General features: G+C 39.4%; 1 protein-coding gene across 2 annotated transcripts; it reads left to right on the top strand.

Annotated features, from left to right (window-relative positions):
* Positions 1-2,305: 2,305 nt before the first annotated feature.
* Positions 2,306-17,780, top strand: LOC125008187 (plastin-3-like). 2 transcript variants are annotated; one of them, XM_047585305.1, is made up of 16 exons: positions 2,306-2,436; positions 7,330-7,398; positions 8,898-9,049; positions 9,207-9,336; positions 9,415-9,547; positions 9,646-9,727; positions 10,549-10,714; positions 10,854-10,993; positions 12,009-12,104; positions 12,851-13,037; positions 13,142-13,220; positions 13,941-14,061; positions 14,269-14,402; positions 15,218-15,341; positions 15,471-15,595; positions 16,334-17,780. In XM_047585305.1, the coding sequence occupies exons 2-16, from the start codon at positions 7,338-7,340 to the stop codon at positions 16,464-16,466; spliced, it is 1,863 nt and encodes a 620-aa protein (XP_047441261.1). In that variant the 5' UTR covers positions 2,306-2,436; positions 7,330-7,337; the 3' UTR covers positions 16,467-17,780. The 2 variants fall into 2 exon arrangements, with proteins under 2 accessions (XP_047441261.1, XP_047441262.1); XM_047585306.1 differs by lacking the exons at positions 2,306-2,436; positions 7,330-7,398 and having other exon boundaries at positions 8,902-9,053.
* The last annotated feature ends 396 nt before the right edge of the window (positions 17,781-18,176 follow it).

The raw sequence follows: 18,176 nt of genomic DNA, 5'->3' as shown, positions 1-18,176 counted from the left end.
ATTTGTCATCAATTCCAAAAAAAAAGTAATTTCATATTAATTTTGTTTCTACAGATTGTCTTTAATCGTTCTGATTAAAGAGAAGTCTGATATTTGGCAGCTAACAGATACAAACACAAAAATGCTTTAGGAACAACTCAAAAAGACACAAAGAGCAGCACATGCCTCCAAATTCACTAGATCACAAAGTATCTGTAGGATGATCCACAGACGCCCCTCCCCCTTAATCCATAGGGCCCAAAGGCCCCTCTGTCATGTCAAAGGCTTACATACTACCATAGGTATGAGAATATGTTGATAATATACACTATAAGATGAGGGGGAATTTCAGTAGTTAGATAAAAAATAGAATAAGGTAAGAGGAAAAATAACTATACAATTAAATACATTAAAGGTACATACATGTATTTACTGACTGCATCAAGTTTAATTTACCAACTAACTAAAAGTTGAATAAGAGGAGTTGAGTGGAAGCATTTAATGACGCCGTTTAATGACGTAATTATACTGTAGACCTCGAGTTAACAGTAAAATGCAAATCCAGCATATTCAGGGTAAGAGATAAGGCTCAGTTTAACAGTCAGACTCAACCAGTGTTTTATTGCACTAATCAGTGTTTCTAATGGAGCATTAAACCTGTCAAATCATGGTTTAACAAACCCTGAGGTCGAATTTAATCAGCCAAATCAATTTTTATCTTATCTTCGATCTAGCAGCTGTGCAGTTTATGTAGTTTATCAGCCCAATATTAAATTAAATCATACAATACATCACACAAGGCAGTATGAGTCGTGCAGAACACCAGCTAGAACTCTTCATGCAAACACGTTTCTCAGAAAAATAAAATGAGTGGTGATCAGAAAAAGTTAACGCCTTCTGGGAAGCTCTTCCTGGGTTTTAGCCACAAAGGAGGAATTTACTGCGACAAGATTCAGCACATCAACCCAGACAGAGGAGGAAAAAAAGGGAGGCAAAGGAAGGAAAGGTATGAGAGACGAAGAAGAAGGAGGAGGAGGAGGAGGGAGGAATTCCTGCATGTACGGACTGGCAGCTGCAGAGCTCTGAAGGTTCACACACTAAGTGTAACACTGATACAGATTGTTTGCCGTTCAAATAATCTGTTATCTGAGAGCCCTGCCTCACCTGTTGATAGTGTGAACACGGTGTGTTCAGTGTCTCCCTATAAAAGGGCTTTTTTGCTCTGAAATCCAAAAATGTCGGAGACTGTCTTTAAGCTTTTCACCCGAGCAGCTTCTTTGATTTGAAGGACCAGTGATTTAGAGGCACGTATGACACGCCGTGTGTCATACGTGTTTCGCAACGAGTTCCCCAGGCTTATCTGCAGATGTGTGTGAAATGGTATTTGCCAATAACGTGCATTCTGCAGTAGATGGGCGAGGCCGGCCCTCAAGGACAATGAGATACTGAACAATACAGCATGAAACGATATTCACAGGTAATGTACGTTTTCATTGTTCACGGAAGAACCTCAATACATGCAGGAACTTTGGGTTGCGACAGGTTTTCAGACCCTTGTTTTGGGCTCACCGAAAAAAATATAGTAGCACTGCACAAAAGAAACAGAAGAACGCCATCCTCAGCTGGTTAGGACCTAACCACAACACATTCTTTATACGCCGTGGGTTACAAGAGGTTAATTATTATCTGCTATGATTCAGTGAAGATGAGCCACGCGGCCTTGATGCCGCTACAGCTCTGACCTTGCCTGGCAGCTGCTACTATGTTACACTATGCTGCAGGTGCTAATATGAGATTCATGGAAGAATCTTTGCTCCCCCGATACGTTTAATTAAGCTGACATGCACTGACATAGACTGTTTGAAGAGTAAGCAGCACAGTTGCCAACATACCTTAGCGAGGAGAGGGATCTTTTTGTCTATATTCTACTGGGTCCGGAGGCAAAGGCTCAACACAGGTCAGCATTTTTGGATTTGCGGTAGTGAACTTTGGGTCCTATTGAGGGGAGGGGCTTCTGTGAATCACGGTCTAGAGAGTTTAGAGGTTGGTCAATACGTTTCATGTTTTTTTTGAGTTAACTGTTGAGGCTGCATGCTGCTGGAGTGTCATTGCTATGGGGTCTGGTCTGCTCTGGTCTAGGTGGGTGGTACATTTCACAAGTAGCATCCACACTAATGAATGCCAGGCCCAAAAGTTTCTCAGCAGAACAATAAATTGTCACAAAATGATCATGTATGTGTGTATGTGGTCATAATGTTGTGGCTGCTCACTGAGAAGCCACAACAGGGGTGGGGGGAGGCTCGGTTAGGAAAGGAGTGGCGCCGCGCGGAGGGGCGGAGCGCTTCTCCTCACCGGGCGGTGTCAGCAGAGGAAAAACGGGACAGAGGGGAAGCGAGAGGCCGACACAGGGATTCATTTCCCCGGGAGATTTTACTGAACTGCGCCAGCGGACTTCAGGTAAGAGGAAGGAGTCTCTCAGGGCGTTTTCTCACGAGTCTAGAGGTGGATTTTTTTAATTTTTTTTTTTCTCAGGGTAAAGAGCGAAAGACTGCGGCACATTTGGCAGAGGTTGCAGCCACCAATAAAACACATTACACAGCTCACTTTAGCGTATGTCTGAGAGATATGGATAAAGGATTGATTAAAATGCGGTGTATTTAAATAGATTATAGTGTATTGCATGCAGACTTGATTGGAAGAAGTGCAATTCCCTATAAATTAGATTTCAAATGAATTCACGCTTATATATATATATTTAATGAATTATTTAAATTGTGACTACTATTTTACTAGTCGTATTTTATTACGAAATAATTTTTTTATAAAATTTTACAGTGTGTTGCAGAATCCTATTTGAACCTCCAAGTTAAATTAAATGATTTATTTATGATTTAAATGTATAGATATATATATTAGTCTAAATATCAGTCTTTATCTCTTACGCCTTATAATATTTGATTGGCTGTTAATTTTCAATTGTTATTTTATCGTAAGTGAGGGTCACTGTTTTCTTAACCGGACAACACAGGCAAATGATGATATGCAGGCAGAGCAGCAGCAGCGGCCATGTGTCAGGATGAATATGTTCATGGGAAATGCACCGTCACCCTTAGACATGTGTGTTCATCTCCTCTGGTTGGAAACAAGCTGCTTCTAACATCCGCTGAATAAATACATCCTGAGGATCTGAAGCTGGAAACAGCACCCAGTCATTACAGTTTCACTGAGCTGGCGTCGATGCCTGCAACAGATTCATTTTTTTTATTTTTTTTTTTTTATTGCAGTTTGAAGTTGACTCTGTGTCATATTGCAGAACAGATTCCTTTGAACAAAACACGTTCGACTTTGCAAGACAAACCTTGAATCCCTTTAAAGGGAAGGGCTTTTCAGCCTAGCACCATCTAGTGGCCGTAAAACGTAAATCCTGGTAAAAATCGAGTTTGTTCACATTAATGTTGTTGGTTTTAATGATGAAATTACGGTGACACACAGAACGCAGTTGTGCCTTTTAAAGATGAAATCCCTGATTTAAGTTTGCCTGTCTTGGTGAGACTAGTGTCTGTGTCCTCTGCTCGGGTCTAGTTTGAATTAGGAACTCTCTTTTTCTCCCTCCACTCATTATTCAAATAACTTTGGGGATTTAGGCAACTGTCAAATAAGAAACTTGTCTAGTGACCACTAGTTTCAATGCCCCAAACAAACACTTCTTTTTTCAAATCCCTGTAGAGTTATTAGTAGCCGGGTGTCTACGTGTGTGCGCGTTGAACTATGCAAACCACCAAGGTTTTTTTTTTGCATACTACCAATGAAGCGTGGGTTGATTGATGGTTTGTCACAAAGGAACATGACCGTGTCGGACGGAAATCAGAGAAATTCATGATGCCGGTGTGGTGAAGTGATTTACATGGAATATGGCAGGCAAAAGCTGCGACGTGCGGAGTCATTTAAATGAGTGACGGCGTCGGGCAGTCGTCTTGTGTTGGATTTTCTTCCAGTTTCAGCAGCTGTGAGCGGATTGCATCCTGTTTCCCGTTTGAAGTTTAGAGTTGGGATGTCTCAGGATGTTCTCTGGCCTCCTCGGTTTGTATCGATTGTGAGTGTAATACGTCAGGTTGCTGTGCCTCAGGACTCTGCCGTCTGCAGCTGAAAGCACTAACTCAAACTCAATCACACACTCTACAGGCTAATCTCACTATCTCCTATTGCTGGGAGTGTGCATGTGGGATAATATGCTCTGCTTATTGCTACTGAAAATTTAATTTCAGCCTTTAATGGAGTATCTGTTCCTCTAAGCAAAATAAAGCTTTTTTTTTTTTTTTTTTTTACAGACAGACACCTTTACCATTTGCACATGCAAACATTGTATATGTAAACACGCAGGTTTCTTCCTCAGTGTAGGCGTAGAGAGAGTCATTGCAAAATACAAGCACCTACATAAGCTATGATAACCCACTTCAATGCCCTGCATCATAGAGTCTTATCGTGCCAGATGTAATTTGGATGAACCTATCACAAAGTCTCCAGGCAGATGGAACCGCGGCGCTAAATGGCTCTTTGTATGATAGATGAAACTCAGTCGTCTTCCCGGCCGAGTGAACAGAGCTCCGCTGTTTCTAGAGCCTCCAGGCATTCGACAGTAAATCGAGGAGTAATGAGCACGCAATGCTATCATATCTCACAGATGAGAGTCACCCTGTTTCATGATTCTGTGTATGCTTGCTGTGCCTGAGTAAAGTATACTGATTTACTGAAGTGCAGCCATGTGTCTTTGGCGAGACAAATTAGAATTAGTCCGAAAGCCTTTCATCTTTGATTTTCAGTGGACGGAGACTAGATGTCATCCAGGTCATGGTGTGTCTTAAGAAATGAAGCTAAAGCGAAGAGCTTGTTTGAGTTTTCTTGAAAATGTTTGTCCGCCATAGACTGTATATAAATATGGACCACGCCTTCCTTGTGACTTCCTTGTGCCTGAGTCTGATGACGACGACCACGATTCCCCTAGATTCGCATTTTTTGTTTAATTTATCCTGTGCTCATGCTCTACCTCCACAAGGTACAAAGAAATGTTTCCTTTTCTCACGGTGCTTCCTGGTTGGCATGGCAACCTGTCACCTGTCAAATGACTAACTGATGAAAGTTATCAGAAAAAATGGACACTTAAGCATGCATCAGCATGTCACTAAGTGACAGAACCATCCTTGAAAAACAAACTTATTTGATGTTAGGGCGCTCAGGAGACTTCAAAATAGTTCTTTATACAGGTGCTCTATTTGCAATGGGTAAAGTGAGGGATCACTTTTCAACTCTTGGTTGAAGAAGTATGTTGGGAAGCTGACCGGAGCGGCATAAGTAGGAGGCAGACTCAAGGCCGTTTGTTTAGAAAAAAATCACCACAAGGTGTTTATTTACAGGTGCTTCCAGCTTGATATCAACAAAAGTATATACAACAGAAAAAAAGGTAACTGAACAGTTAACCGAGTTAAACTAAAGAAAACTCAACATATAACAAAGCAAGATTCAACTGAAATCATGTGTAAAGAGCTACACCTGATAAGCACACTGTCCTTCCTCCTCGACCGACAAAAGGCCTCTGCTTAAATACCCTCTCCTCCTTGTAACCCAGCCTACCTGGCTGTACCACTATGTGAGGAGAGTCCACTGGCTCCTAATAAAACCATTAACAAAGCTAATCTCATACCCAACTACAGTAAAAACACCTTTACCTACATTACTGATGAATCCCCATTTAACCATTTCTTCATTTAATAACAAATAAACCTAAATAATACTTTTGAGTAATTTCCCTTACCCGTACCCACTTGGACTAGTCCAATGACCTGCCCCCAATCATGTCACCTGAGTATAAAGGCAGGAAATATGGCAGCACTCCCTCCTTTTGACTCTGGCCACATGGTGAGTATGGTAAGTAACACAAATTAATATATACATAACTTATTTTAACAAGAAGTAAATCAATAAACTTTAACTAAATCTAACATGTGTAAGTGTCTATTTTAACCAAGATGTGAAGCTACCAAATATAACCAAACATAATACAAAACACAAACAAACCCGGGATAGTCTGTATCTGCAAAATGGTGATTACTGTTGGCAACATAACTGAAAACAAACAAGTGTGGTTAAACTAAAGATGGTAATAATGAGACAAATGGTCTGACCCACTTTGTCACAAAGTATAAAAAGCCTTTATTTTAGCATAGTAAAAATAAAAAAGCTCATGAGCCTACGCGTTGCGGTCATATTGGTCTGCAACCAGAAGCCGGACAAAGCTTAAAAAGGGCACCAGCATGTGCTTAGCGGGTGGAGCCTTCCTATTATGTCACACACCATGTACAGTGAGCAGGTTACCAGAACCCAATAAATTAAAAACATACTGACAAAGGGACATATGTTTTTTAGTGTTTTAGTTAGTGTCTCATTCACTAACATGGAGGAGGTGGAGCTTATGTCCTATACTACAGCCAGACACCAGGGGGAGCTCTACTTGCTTTGGCTTCACTCTATAGGAGCAGTTCTGTCGTCCATCTTTATTTACAGTCTATGTTCTCCACTCATCCATGTAGCTTCTTCACTTATAAATGACTTTCAGGGAGTTTAGCTATTTTTTGTGTCCAGCTGAAACTCAGATAACCAGAATCTGCTAATGACTCAGCTCAGCTGCAGATTAACCTGGGTGGTTCACACTATGAGTCTTGTTCTTTCCTGTGTGGTTAGAGCGCTACTAATTGTGGGGAAAGATGTTTATTTGAGCACCTACCTAAAATTACAGGCTAGTATCTGGTTGTTAACAGACTCTCGTCATGTGGGTTACAGGATTACACCATACACACAAGTTCCAAATGAAAACCTAAACTCCCCCACTACACTAGTTATTTAAAACCAGGAAGTCTGACTGGGATGAGTCGTGAAACATCAGCAGGTTTCAGCTTGTTTTAGCTTAGAGGCAGCGGCCATAATTCCTCCAATCAGCCGTCTTGGTTGTTTCAGAAAACCACTCAGCAGCTCTCATCTGTACAGTCATCGAACCGAACGTCTTCCCGAACAAATGAAACCAGATAACGATGACGCTATGTTCCTCTTACATGTCAATAATATTGTTTGTCTGTGAATTCCCAGATATCGACATCAGTATAATGTAGCTGCCCAGTAATAATGTAATGGCTGAGAAGACTCTCAGACATCACAGGAAAATTGATGACAATGCACCTGTACTTTATGAGAGTTTATAATGTGTGTGTGGATGTAAGAACAGCCTTAGAGTATTTCTGCTGACGTGCACTACGAGTCTGCATCCAAATCAAACGTAGCACTCCCCTGTGTGTCTCACAGGTGTCAGCATGTCAGGAAAGGTCAGCGCCGAGGAGATGGAGGAGATCACGGAGGGATTCCAGAAAGTTGGTGAGTGAAATGTGACGATGCTGCAGACTTGTTTTTGTGCAAGTAGATGTGTGTGTGTGTGTACCATCTGACAGACAGATGTTTTTTTTTTTCTGGAGGAAAATCAAGGCTTTCATTTCCCAGAGCAGTGTTTCCTAACCGGGTTTCCGTGGACCCCTAGTGGTCCGTGTGTGTAATTGCATGAAAATAAAATATCCTTTGAAAAAGATCATATGACATTGATAGAAATAGGATTATTTTATCTACCTAAACTAGGGAGTGCATCAGTTTCACAAGAGAACAGATCTTGCTGCTGGTTGCATTGTTCAAAGTTACTGCAAGACGCTGTTAACACAAACTTAACACAATCTGCATCTGTTTCAATAGGCAATCACCATTTACTTCTTATTAATGCTCTTATCGTGAAACATCTGCAGGAAAGTGTTGTGGGAAACTCATTGACTTGCATGTTCAGGTTAGCACTTGAAAGTAAGCTAATGCTTAACGAAGAAGATGATAAGTACAATTACACAAAGAACCCCTGTGGGGTTCCTCAGGGTAGATCAAAAATATGCAGAGTCTTGGACTGAACGTAGACACTGGACTAGAGTACTTCAACATTTCTCAGAATGTACTTACTGTACTTGCTTACGCTCATATTGTGTTTGCTTGTTGTGTGTGGAGCTGTGGTCAGACATCATTAGCTTAGTCTAAGATAAACACTGGAAACATCTTATCTGGTTGTATCTAAACACAAAAATTAAATCCAACTTCCCCCCAAAAAGTAGATTTTGTCTTGTTTGAACGGGATAGCTGTTTAGCTTAGCTTAGCTTAGCTTAGCATAAAGACCGAAACCTTCTGGCTTTGCTTGTGCATTTATTCATAAGAGCAGCACCAGACATCAAATTGTCATCAAGACGTAAAAAGGAATGATTCTTCCAGCTGGTCACACAGAGAACAATGAGTCTCATTTACCAAGGCCAGTGAAGGTTTGGCATATTTTTTTTCTGCATGTTTTTCTCAACATCTTTCTATTTTAAGTGTGCTGGAAGTCAAGATAATGTCATTCCCCTCTGGACGAACAGTGCTAGTCTTTATAGATTGAATGTGCTACAGGACTTCTTATAAATCAGTGTGGTATTAGAAAGACACATATTGAAACTCAGGAGGTATAGTGTAAATCCCCCTCTGGTCAAATATGTAATAAAGTATGTGGAAGGACTCACTAACAAAAAACTATGCGGAATGGAAATCAAAGAAAAGAGAGGGATACAATCTGAGACAAACGGCAACAGAGGAAAGTCATAATAAACTCTCTAAACTTTCTAATGCTGCAAGTAAATACGAATTGAAATTAATTTTAATAAATTTATATATCTGTATTTTTTAATGTGACTGTAATAACTCTGAAACATCTAAAGACTAAAGGAAATCAAACACCCAAGAGTCGAGTCCGGAATAACAAGTGTATAACTTCTTGCCTTCCGTTTTCCCTCCTTCTTCCACACATCCTGTCCAGATGTGGACGGCAACGGGTACATCTGTGCCTCTGAGCTGGGCGATCTCTTCCGCGAGGTAGGCTGTCCGATGCCGGGATACCAGATCAGAGAACTCCTGCAGAAGCTGGACCGAGACAAGGACAGCCGCATCAGCCTTGAGGAGTTCACGGCTGTAGGTAACACTAACTAACGAACTAACTAACTAACTAACTGAGATGACTAACCCGACCAACTAACCTGACTAACAAACTGATACTGATGATAATTACGTCTGCGCTAGTTTTACACTGTAACCGTAGCTCATTGACTTTTTTTTCCGCTTTGTTTAGATCTTCCAGGAGCTGAAGGACGACCGCATGGCCATGGGCTTCAAGAAAGCTCTCAACAAGAAAAAAGGCATCGTAGCCATCGGGGGCACGAGCGAGATCTCTAGTGAAGGAACTCAACATTCGATCTCTGGTTGGTGAAGCTAAATTAAACCCGGATGACTGTCTGTAACAGGAAGGCACGTGACATCTTGACATCACTGTATTTCAGAGCAGGAGCGCTTCGCCTTCGCCAACTACATCAACTCGAGTTTGGAGAAAGATCCCGACTGCGCGCACGTTCTGCCCATCAACCCCAACACAGAGGCTCTGTTTAAAGCTGTGGCGGACGGCATTGTGCTTTGGTAAACCAACAAAATAAATGTGTTTTATACATCAGTGTGTTATGTATATCGTGCCCGGTCCTCGAAGAGGTTTATCCTCACGTTTGTTGTCGTTGCAGTAAACTCATCAACCTCTCTGTTCCTGACACCATCGATGAGAGAACCATCAATAAAAAGAAGCTGACTGCCTTCACCACACAGGTTAGTCATCTTAACTTAACTTAGACTTTATTCATCCACAGTCCTTGGTCACAGTAGATCAGTTGCACATTAAAAAAACTCTTGAGATCGACAAGTGAAAATAAAATATTAGTAAAAATCTAATAAAATGAAATATAAGTAAAAATCTAGTAAAATAAAATCTGAGTATATATCAAGTAAAAATCTAGTTTAAAATCTATTAAAATAACATATTAGTAAAATTAAATTAAATATAAGTAAAAATAGTAAAATAAAAAAATATGTAATGAAAAATCTAGTAAAATGAAATAAAAATAAAATATAATTAAAAATCTAGTAAAATTAAAATATAAGCAGAAGCTAGTAAAATTAAATACATATAAAATATAAGTAGAAATTTTGTAACATTTAATGAAATAAAATATAAGTAAAAATAGCAAAATAAAATAAAATACAAGTAAAAATCTTGTAAAATAAAATAAAAATAAAATATAACTAGAAATCTAGTCAAATTAAATAAAATGAAATTAAGTAAATAAAGTAGAAACTATAGAAAAATAAAATAAAATAAAGAAAATGAGCAAAAGATTTGCATATGAACAAATGTACAAGAAACAGAGACAGACGTAGATGTATATTATATACATAGGAAGGATTTATAAGGTGCAATAATGTGAATCGACATTAGTTAAAATCTAATCAGTTGCTTACTTCTTCTGATTGAATGTCACTATATAAATAATACAGGTAGTGGCATTTATTAGCTGTTTTTGTTGTTGTAGTCTCACTCAGATGTCATGTCCCTCCTGACCCTGCATGTCTGCTTTTTCTTCTTCCAACAGGAGAATCTGAACTTGGCTCTGAATTCGGCCTCGGCCATCGGCTGCCAGGTCGTCAATATCGGAGCTCAAGATCTGAAGGAGGGAAAACCTCATCTGGTGCTCGGACTCCTCTGGCAGATTATCAAGATCGGGCTGTTCGCTGACATAGAGCTGAGCCGCAACGAAGGTACGACACGGACTGCAGATGCTGCCGCGACGCACACGTAACAATGCAGCTGCAGAAAACAACATTGGACGTAACATGTAAATACCTACACCCACCCAAAAACACATTCCTTCTTCTGTATGTGTGTGTGCGTGTGCAGCTATTGCAGCGTTGCTAGAGGAAGGAGAGAGTCTGGAGGAGCTGATGAAACTCAGTCCCGAGGAGCTGCTACTGAGATGGGCCAATTTCCACTTAAAGAAAGTCGGCATGTCCTTATCCAACTTCTCTGGCGATATTAAGGTCAGGAAATGACAGTGTTTGAAAAAAAAAACCCAGCCTGTTTTGTCATGTAAAACGAATTCAACTGGACTCGTTTGTTTGTTTTGGCCCTAATGTGAATGTATGTACCATGACCTGCATGTAAATGGGACCGAAGGAGGAAATTAACCGATATTCTCGTGTCTAATCTCGTACATGCAAACGCCGCAGGAACTGCAGCCACCGAGAAATGAGGCTGCGTCACACACCACAGGACCACGTTTGAATTTTCATGCCAGGGGGATGAATCAGGAAGCGACGGCTTCTCCGGAGCCGAAAATTAAGAGGCCGTCATGTGATAACCGGGCTACAGTGTTTACCAGTGTTGCTTGGCAACAGTCAGCTGCTGCATGTCCTGGGTGGCCAGATTTTAAATCCTAAATGTGGGGACATTTGACAATAATCCCGGCTGCCAGATGACACTGTGTGCAGTTCAGGAGTTTTAAGACTGTAAAGACCTCATCTCATATTACCCGATATAATGATTTAACTTTTACAAGCCGCAGCTTTTTTTTAATTTTTTTTATGTTAATTGATGTTATCTGGACGGTCTAGATCCTCCGGTGGATTATCACTCTGTGAAGCATTCCTGATACACACACACACACGGATCAAACATTAAAACCAGTTACAGGAGAAGTGAATAACATTAGGACCATCTTGTGACTATCTTGTGAATTCAATGTTCTGCCGGGAAACGTTTGGACCTGGCATTGGCGTTGATGTTAGTTTTAGACCTCCACCTATACCGGAGCAGGGACCCTCCACCCCGTAGCGAACACACACAAAAACGGTTTAGGAACAACTCAAAAAACATGAAGAAGAGCACAAGGTGTCGACCTGGCCTCCAAATTCACTAGATCCCAAACTGTTTCGTCCTCCCATGTCCATTCTCTGACGAGTCCGAACTGTTTTGGAGACCTGCACAGTATTAGGAAGCCTCGTGGGCGTATCCGTCTCATCTCGTGTGTTTTTGTTTATCTGCCTTTCTGTGCAGGACTCCAAGGCGTACTACCACCTGCTGGAGCAGATTGCACCGGATGGCAGCAAAGAGGACGTTCCTCGCATTGACGTCGACATGACCGGTCTATATGTGAGTCCACAGCCACCACACGCTTTTTTACGTCTTTTATTTTTCAGACAATAGAAACTGGCGGATGCGTTCAGTCTGAGGTCGGCTTTTTATATCGGAAGCTGGCACGGGGGCACACTTCCTGTTGACCCTCATCCCGTTTCCTGTGGGATTGTCCCAGGCTCGTGATGAAATTCAAATCGAATCATGAGAGAAGAAATGTCTTTTGCTCAAGTGTGGTTTTAATGTTGGTCATAAAGTTGACAATTTAAGACTTCCGTCAGGAATCTCATAGTCTTCCTTTATGGAGTCATATGCTTACAGTTATTCTTTGTTATCATGTTATTTCTCTTTAAACGTGCACAGAATGTTCTATTAATTCATGTGTTTTTGTATTTGTTATTTTTCTACTTTAGGGCACCAGTATGACTCCATATTGGCGCCATGCTTGTTTTTGTTTTGGTTTTGAGGCTGTGCATAACCAAAATAAAATAAAAATAAAAATAAATATTCCCGAAGCTAAAACCATCACCATATTTAAGTTTCCCAAATTATTGTGTTGAGTTTTCTATTTATTTATTACTCAGTTTTTGCTGTAAAATCCTTATTTCACTTATTTTCTGGTGTTATTTAGTGTATAGAATCCCTAAAATGTCATTATGTATGCCAGACATATATATGTATACATATATTTTTCACATTTTTGCATCATTTGCTCAGGGTTAATGTCGAGATATTTACATCGTATTCTCTCTGTGCGTCTCCAGGAGAAGGATCTCACAAGGAGGGCTGAAAACATGCTGACCCAGGCCGACCGTCTGAGCTGCCGACAGTTCGTGACCGCTACCGACGTCGTCTCCGGAAACTCAAAGCTCAACATGGCCTTCGTGGCCACGCTCTTCAACAAGCACCCGGCTCTCACCAAACCAGAGAACCAGGACTGGAACGTCGAAGGTAAACATGGAGGATCCCTTTCACTCGCATCCATGTACACATAAGGAGGCAGATTTCCTCACGAGTAAAATCTGCTGGTTGCTTTTGTTTCTGACACTCTGCAGGTGAGTCCAGGGAGGAGAAGACGTTCAGGAACTGGATGAACTCTCTCGGTGTCAGCCCACATGTTCACCACATCTACGGGTCAGTGTCTCTTTCTCTGAAACAAGTTGCTGCAGCCGCTGGTTTACTGCCACGCTCATCTTCTGTTTAAATGTATATCCATGTGTACGTTCACCTGAGCTTAACCAGACCGAAAAGCAGCACAGATTTCAGTGCTTCATTCTGGTGCCAATGAATTTTTAATTAGCGTCCCCTTAGCTCTGTAGCTGTGTCGACGCTACATGTGGCGTCACGTCAGTTTTTCACCTGCATGGATGGACGTGAACCTTGAACAGCGTGTTGATAGTTCAATTTTGGGGAAATTAATTAATTAAAAAATTATTAAAAAAAAGTCTTGTCATGACTTAATAAGGTCTTAAAATTTGAATGTATTTTTGAGGTAAATCTTGAGTTTGAGTCCAAAAACACTGAAAAAGTGTGTGAATTTATTTTTTTATTAAAAAACAAAGATGAACCGGCAACGCCTCAAATTTGACTAAATGTCTGACAACACGTAACATGAAGCCTGCGAGACCCCACTGTTCTTATTATGATAATTATGATAGTTTGTTGTGAATTTTATTTTATATTGGTTAATTTATTTCTTAGTCTTAGTTATATTTGTATTATTTGTTCAACTTGCACATCACATAATGCCTTAAAAATATAAAGTTTTGTATGTTTTCCATCCGTTAAACACCAGTTCGGGCACCTTTTAAGCATCGACACCATTAACGATACCCACCTGTGCTCCTAATGCAGCGATCTGCAGGATGCCATGGTGATCCTGCAGCTTTATGAAAGGATCAAGGTGCCGGTGGACTGGGACAACAGGGTCAACCATCCTCCGTTCAAGGTAGCAGGAGGAGGACACTTGAAAAAGGTAAATATTTCAATTTACATATTCTCTAAAGAAGCAAAAATTTAAGAAATTTAAGGAGCAAGTGACTTCATTTCAGTTTCTCACCCAAAGAGAACAAGGGAAACAAATATATTCTGTTATAATGGTCATGCACTAAATACCCTGGTGTATAAGGACACACTGATATATGTTGTATATTAAGTTTGTGTGTGTCTGTGTGCACGACAGATCGAAAACTGCAACTATGCCGTGGAGCTGGGAAAGGGAAAGGCAGGTTTTTCCCTGGTGGGAATTGGGGGGCAGGACTTGTACGACGGAAATGCAACTTTGACTCTGGCGTTGGTGTGGCAGCTGATGAGGAGGTGATTGACTAATAATTACTTCAGTTCCATCTTGTTATTTTGAGACATCTACACAAACATAGGAAATGTAGCTGGTGACTACACATGGGGATGTTGTTGTAGTTGCTGTACCGTCCATTACACATAGAGGGGGCTGTTCTCCCACTGTAGAATATAAACACTTTCCTACGTTTTCATTCCATTTATCGAAGCCGCAAGGAACGCATGAACACAGCGTGGTTTATGGAATATACAACACAAAAACATTAAACTTAGACAAATTTTATTGATCTGCAAGGGAAATTGCATGGTCACAGTACAGTTAAATTAAATATATAATAATTTTATTATATATTATAAAACAATACAAATAATAATAATTAGAAAAATAGGTGTACGATATTCAAAAAATAAAAATAAAATAAAATAAAAATTTAATTTAATTAAATGTAATTAAATTTACTTTGTCATATAAAAATAATACAAATAATAACAATAAAAAGCTAGGTGTAATTGTTTAAAAAATAAATAAAAATTAAATAAAATATATATCATATAAAAATAATGCAAATAATAATAACAGAAAATAGGTGTAAGTTAGTTAGTAAGTTTAAACTAATAAATAAATAAAAATTAAATGAAATATATGATATTAAATCTGTTATATAAAAATAATAATAATAAAATAAATAATGTAAAATAGTATAAGCAAAAATTAAGAAGACAGAGGTAAATATACTATATACACAGGAAGGATAAATAAGGAGCAATAAATTCTGACGTTACAGTTACAGTCAGTGTTACAGTGAAGCTGATATTCTAACATCCATATGCAGGTACACTTTAAATGTCCTTGAAGACCTTGGACATGGAGAGGTCGCTGGAGACGATTTGATAATTTCTTGGGTCAACAAGACGCTGGCGGAGGCTGGAAAGACTTCATCTATCAAAAGCTTTAAGGCAAGTGACAAGTTTGTTACGAGACAAATTGACAAAGATTAATTTAATTGTAGACAAATAATCTGATGGATAGTTGTTAACAGCTGTACGTATGTGTGTGTGTGTCTGTGTGTGTGTTTATTTGTTTAGGACAAGTCAATCAGTACCAGTATTCCCGTTCTGGACCTGATCGACGCCATCCAGCCCCGTAGCGTGAACTTTGACCTGGTTAAAAAAGAAGATCTGTCGGACGAAGACAAACTGGACAATGCCAAGTAATCACAGACACCTTCCTCTGAGCTTATGTTTGAAGTGATTGGGTCTATTTTCTGCATTTTAAAACCAAAACAATGTAATAGGATGCCTTTATACACTCACAATGTCCTATCACACATTCAGGATAGTGACTCAGATGTAGCTCTGTATTTAAACTGTTTAGAAAATAATGCAGCGTCAGACTCCAGACATCCAACACTTAAACTATGCGTTTTTTTGAATTACCGTAACTCATGGTTTGCACTATTGACAAAATTCAAAGTGCAGCTGAACACTGGGAAGTGGAAGACCTTCGTTACATCTCAATGGTATAACTAACTTTTATTTTTACCAACAAATTCTTCCCAAACAACCCTAGGTTTCTCCAACCAACAGCAGCATCATTACCATAATGGCAGCTTTTTTTCCCCCAGTGTTCAGCTTTGAAATTTGAATTTTGTCCATCGGTGAATTATGGTAATTTTTTTATTTTTTATCTGCAGGCAGATGTTTAGGTCTTAAAGGGCTAACAGATATAGTTGCTACTACTCACTACTACAAGACATCAGTAGCTGTGTTTCCATTACAGTTTTTTGCAACATTTGTTTTATTTGACATTTTTTTCTGAATGTAGGTGGTTCCAGTACCATTTTTTTTTTATTGCCACATGTAGGTTTTATGCAGCGTGTGATAAAGCAGCAATAACAATCTGATACGTTTCCGCGGTAACCCTAACACGACCCCTTTCCTTGCACCAGGTACGCCGTCTCCATGGCGAGGAAGATCGGCGCCAAAGTCTACGCCCTGCCTGACGACTTGGTGGAGGTCAACCCCAAGATGGTGATGACCATCTTCGCCTGCCTGATGGGCCGAGGCATGAAGAAGGCGTAAAGGAGACACACACACAGACACACACACATCTGACACATCACTGACTTTGGCTGTTTTGATGAAACATGAAGCGAGTGAACATAGATATATTGTCTCCTTGTTTTTTTTTGTTTTTTTTTGATGTAGCCAAAATAGAGATTATTAATCTGTTCCACATTCATAACCACAGAAAGAAATGAAACATTCGTTTCCAAATAGTCGTCAACATTAAGCAGTAAACCAGGACTTCTATAACATGACTTTAATATTTAAGTCGGGCTTTTTTTCTGGATCTCAGTTTAAGGAGTAGAACGTCTGAGGGATTATTATTCCCACACTCCTTCCGTGGCTGTAAATGTTGTTTTTGTTTCGTCTCGTGACCATCTCAAGTTTATTAGTCCTTCCGTATAATTTAGCTGCAGTGTTACGTTTGTCTCAAATTACCCATGTGTACAACTCGTGCAGTAACTCCCGATGTGCCAGCGCGCTCACACTATGAGCTGTTTATTATACGTAAGCCATAATAATCTTCTCTGAACACATTTGAGCCTTTTAATTTTAAATAAGACCAAAGCTGTGATGGATGAGAGATAGCCTTCATACTAGAATACATTATAGAAAACATTTATTTTTTTTTTTTGCCTTCATTAGGTTCAATAGTCAATCAGCAGTCAGATAAAGTGGTTCAGATGTATTTAAATAAATAAACTTACACATTTGACCAAATTTCTAATAAAACATCTGGTATTTAGTATCTTATAGGGTATTTTCTTCCACTTAAAACCTCTTAATAAGACCTGGAAATATATCAAATACACTCACAGACCTTAATAAGAACCTAAAGCTTAAATATCCACGGCTCCCGTTTGACTAAAATTGAAGCTTATTTCTCGTTTTAACTTGTGAACATGGCAAAGCTGCTACTGCTTTTAAAAACACGACCTCATCGAGAAGTAGGAAGAGGACTGTGTCGTACCTTTCTCCTCTGAAACCAAAACGCTGTCCATCTCCAGCAGTTACCGTTTGCCTTCCTCCATGTTTGTTTGTTAACGTCAGACCAAACTTTGACCAAATGCTGCAGTTGAAAACGTGGATGTTTTAAAGGTTTTCCGGGTTTGTTGCTGCTGCTGCTGCTGCTGTTCTTAACATTCCACGGTTGTTGTTTTGTTTTTTTTTTATTTCCTTTATAAAAGATGTTTTCCCTGCAAAGCACTTTCCTATCTTCACTGGTTATCCGTGGTAAAATACAGATACTGTTACTAGCAATACTTCCAAAAGTCAGGGTGTACAATCACATCAAAAATGTTAAATAAAAACAAGTTTTCCAAATGTTCATTGCTCCGTCTGTTCATTGCTTTCTCTGTAATGTACTAGAAAAATAATAAGTAAAACCTGGAGAGTAGAGATGGACACTTATTCTTTTTGATTATGCGAGATAAAAATGTCATTCAATTCCCCAGACTAGCAAGAGAGTAATTGCTTTTGTTCTAAGTGACTTTTAGCTGTTATTAATGGTGGGAAACATTTTAGGCTTAAAATTATTATTTTTTTCATTTTTCAGTTGAAAATGGACAGTGTCGGTGTGTCTTAGTATCACTGCCTCCTTTACTGTTCCTGCTATTTAGGATATTTTGAAGTTTTAATATAAGAAAGCTTCCACATTTTACCCTTCTTCTAATAAAAATAACTTTATAAACACACATATTCAGACCATTTTTCTATTATCTAACG

Source organism: Mugil cephalus, chromosome 5 (assembly GCF_022458985.1).
Source record: "Mugil cephalus isolate CIBA_MC_2020 chromosome 5, CIBA_Mcephalus_1.1, whole genome shotgun sequence".
Lineage (NCBI taxonomy): Eukaryota > Metazoa > Chordata > Actinopteri > Mugiliformes > Mugilidae > Mugil > Mugil cephalus.
The sequence above is the reverse complement of the archived record's forward strand: the minus strand, read 5'-3'. Positions and strand labels throughout refer to the sequence as shown.

Bases quoted from the DNA above. Each gene is read 5' to 3' on its own strand.
- LOC125008187 (XM_047585305.1), top strand. From the start codon at position 7,338: ATGTCAGGAAAGGTCAGCGCCGAGGAGATGGAGGAGATCACGGAGGGA. The intron at 7,399-8,897 runs GTGAGTGAAATG...CATCCTGTCCAG, and splicing joins GGAGGGATTCCAGAAAGTTG to ATGTGGACGGCAACGGGTAC. The intron at 9,728-10,548 runs GTTAGTCATCTT...TTCTTCCAACAG, and splicing joins TGACTGCCTTCACCACACAG to GAGAATCTGAACTTGGCTCT.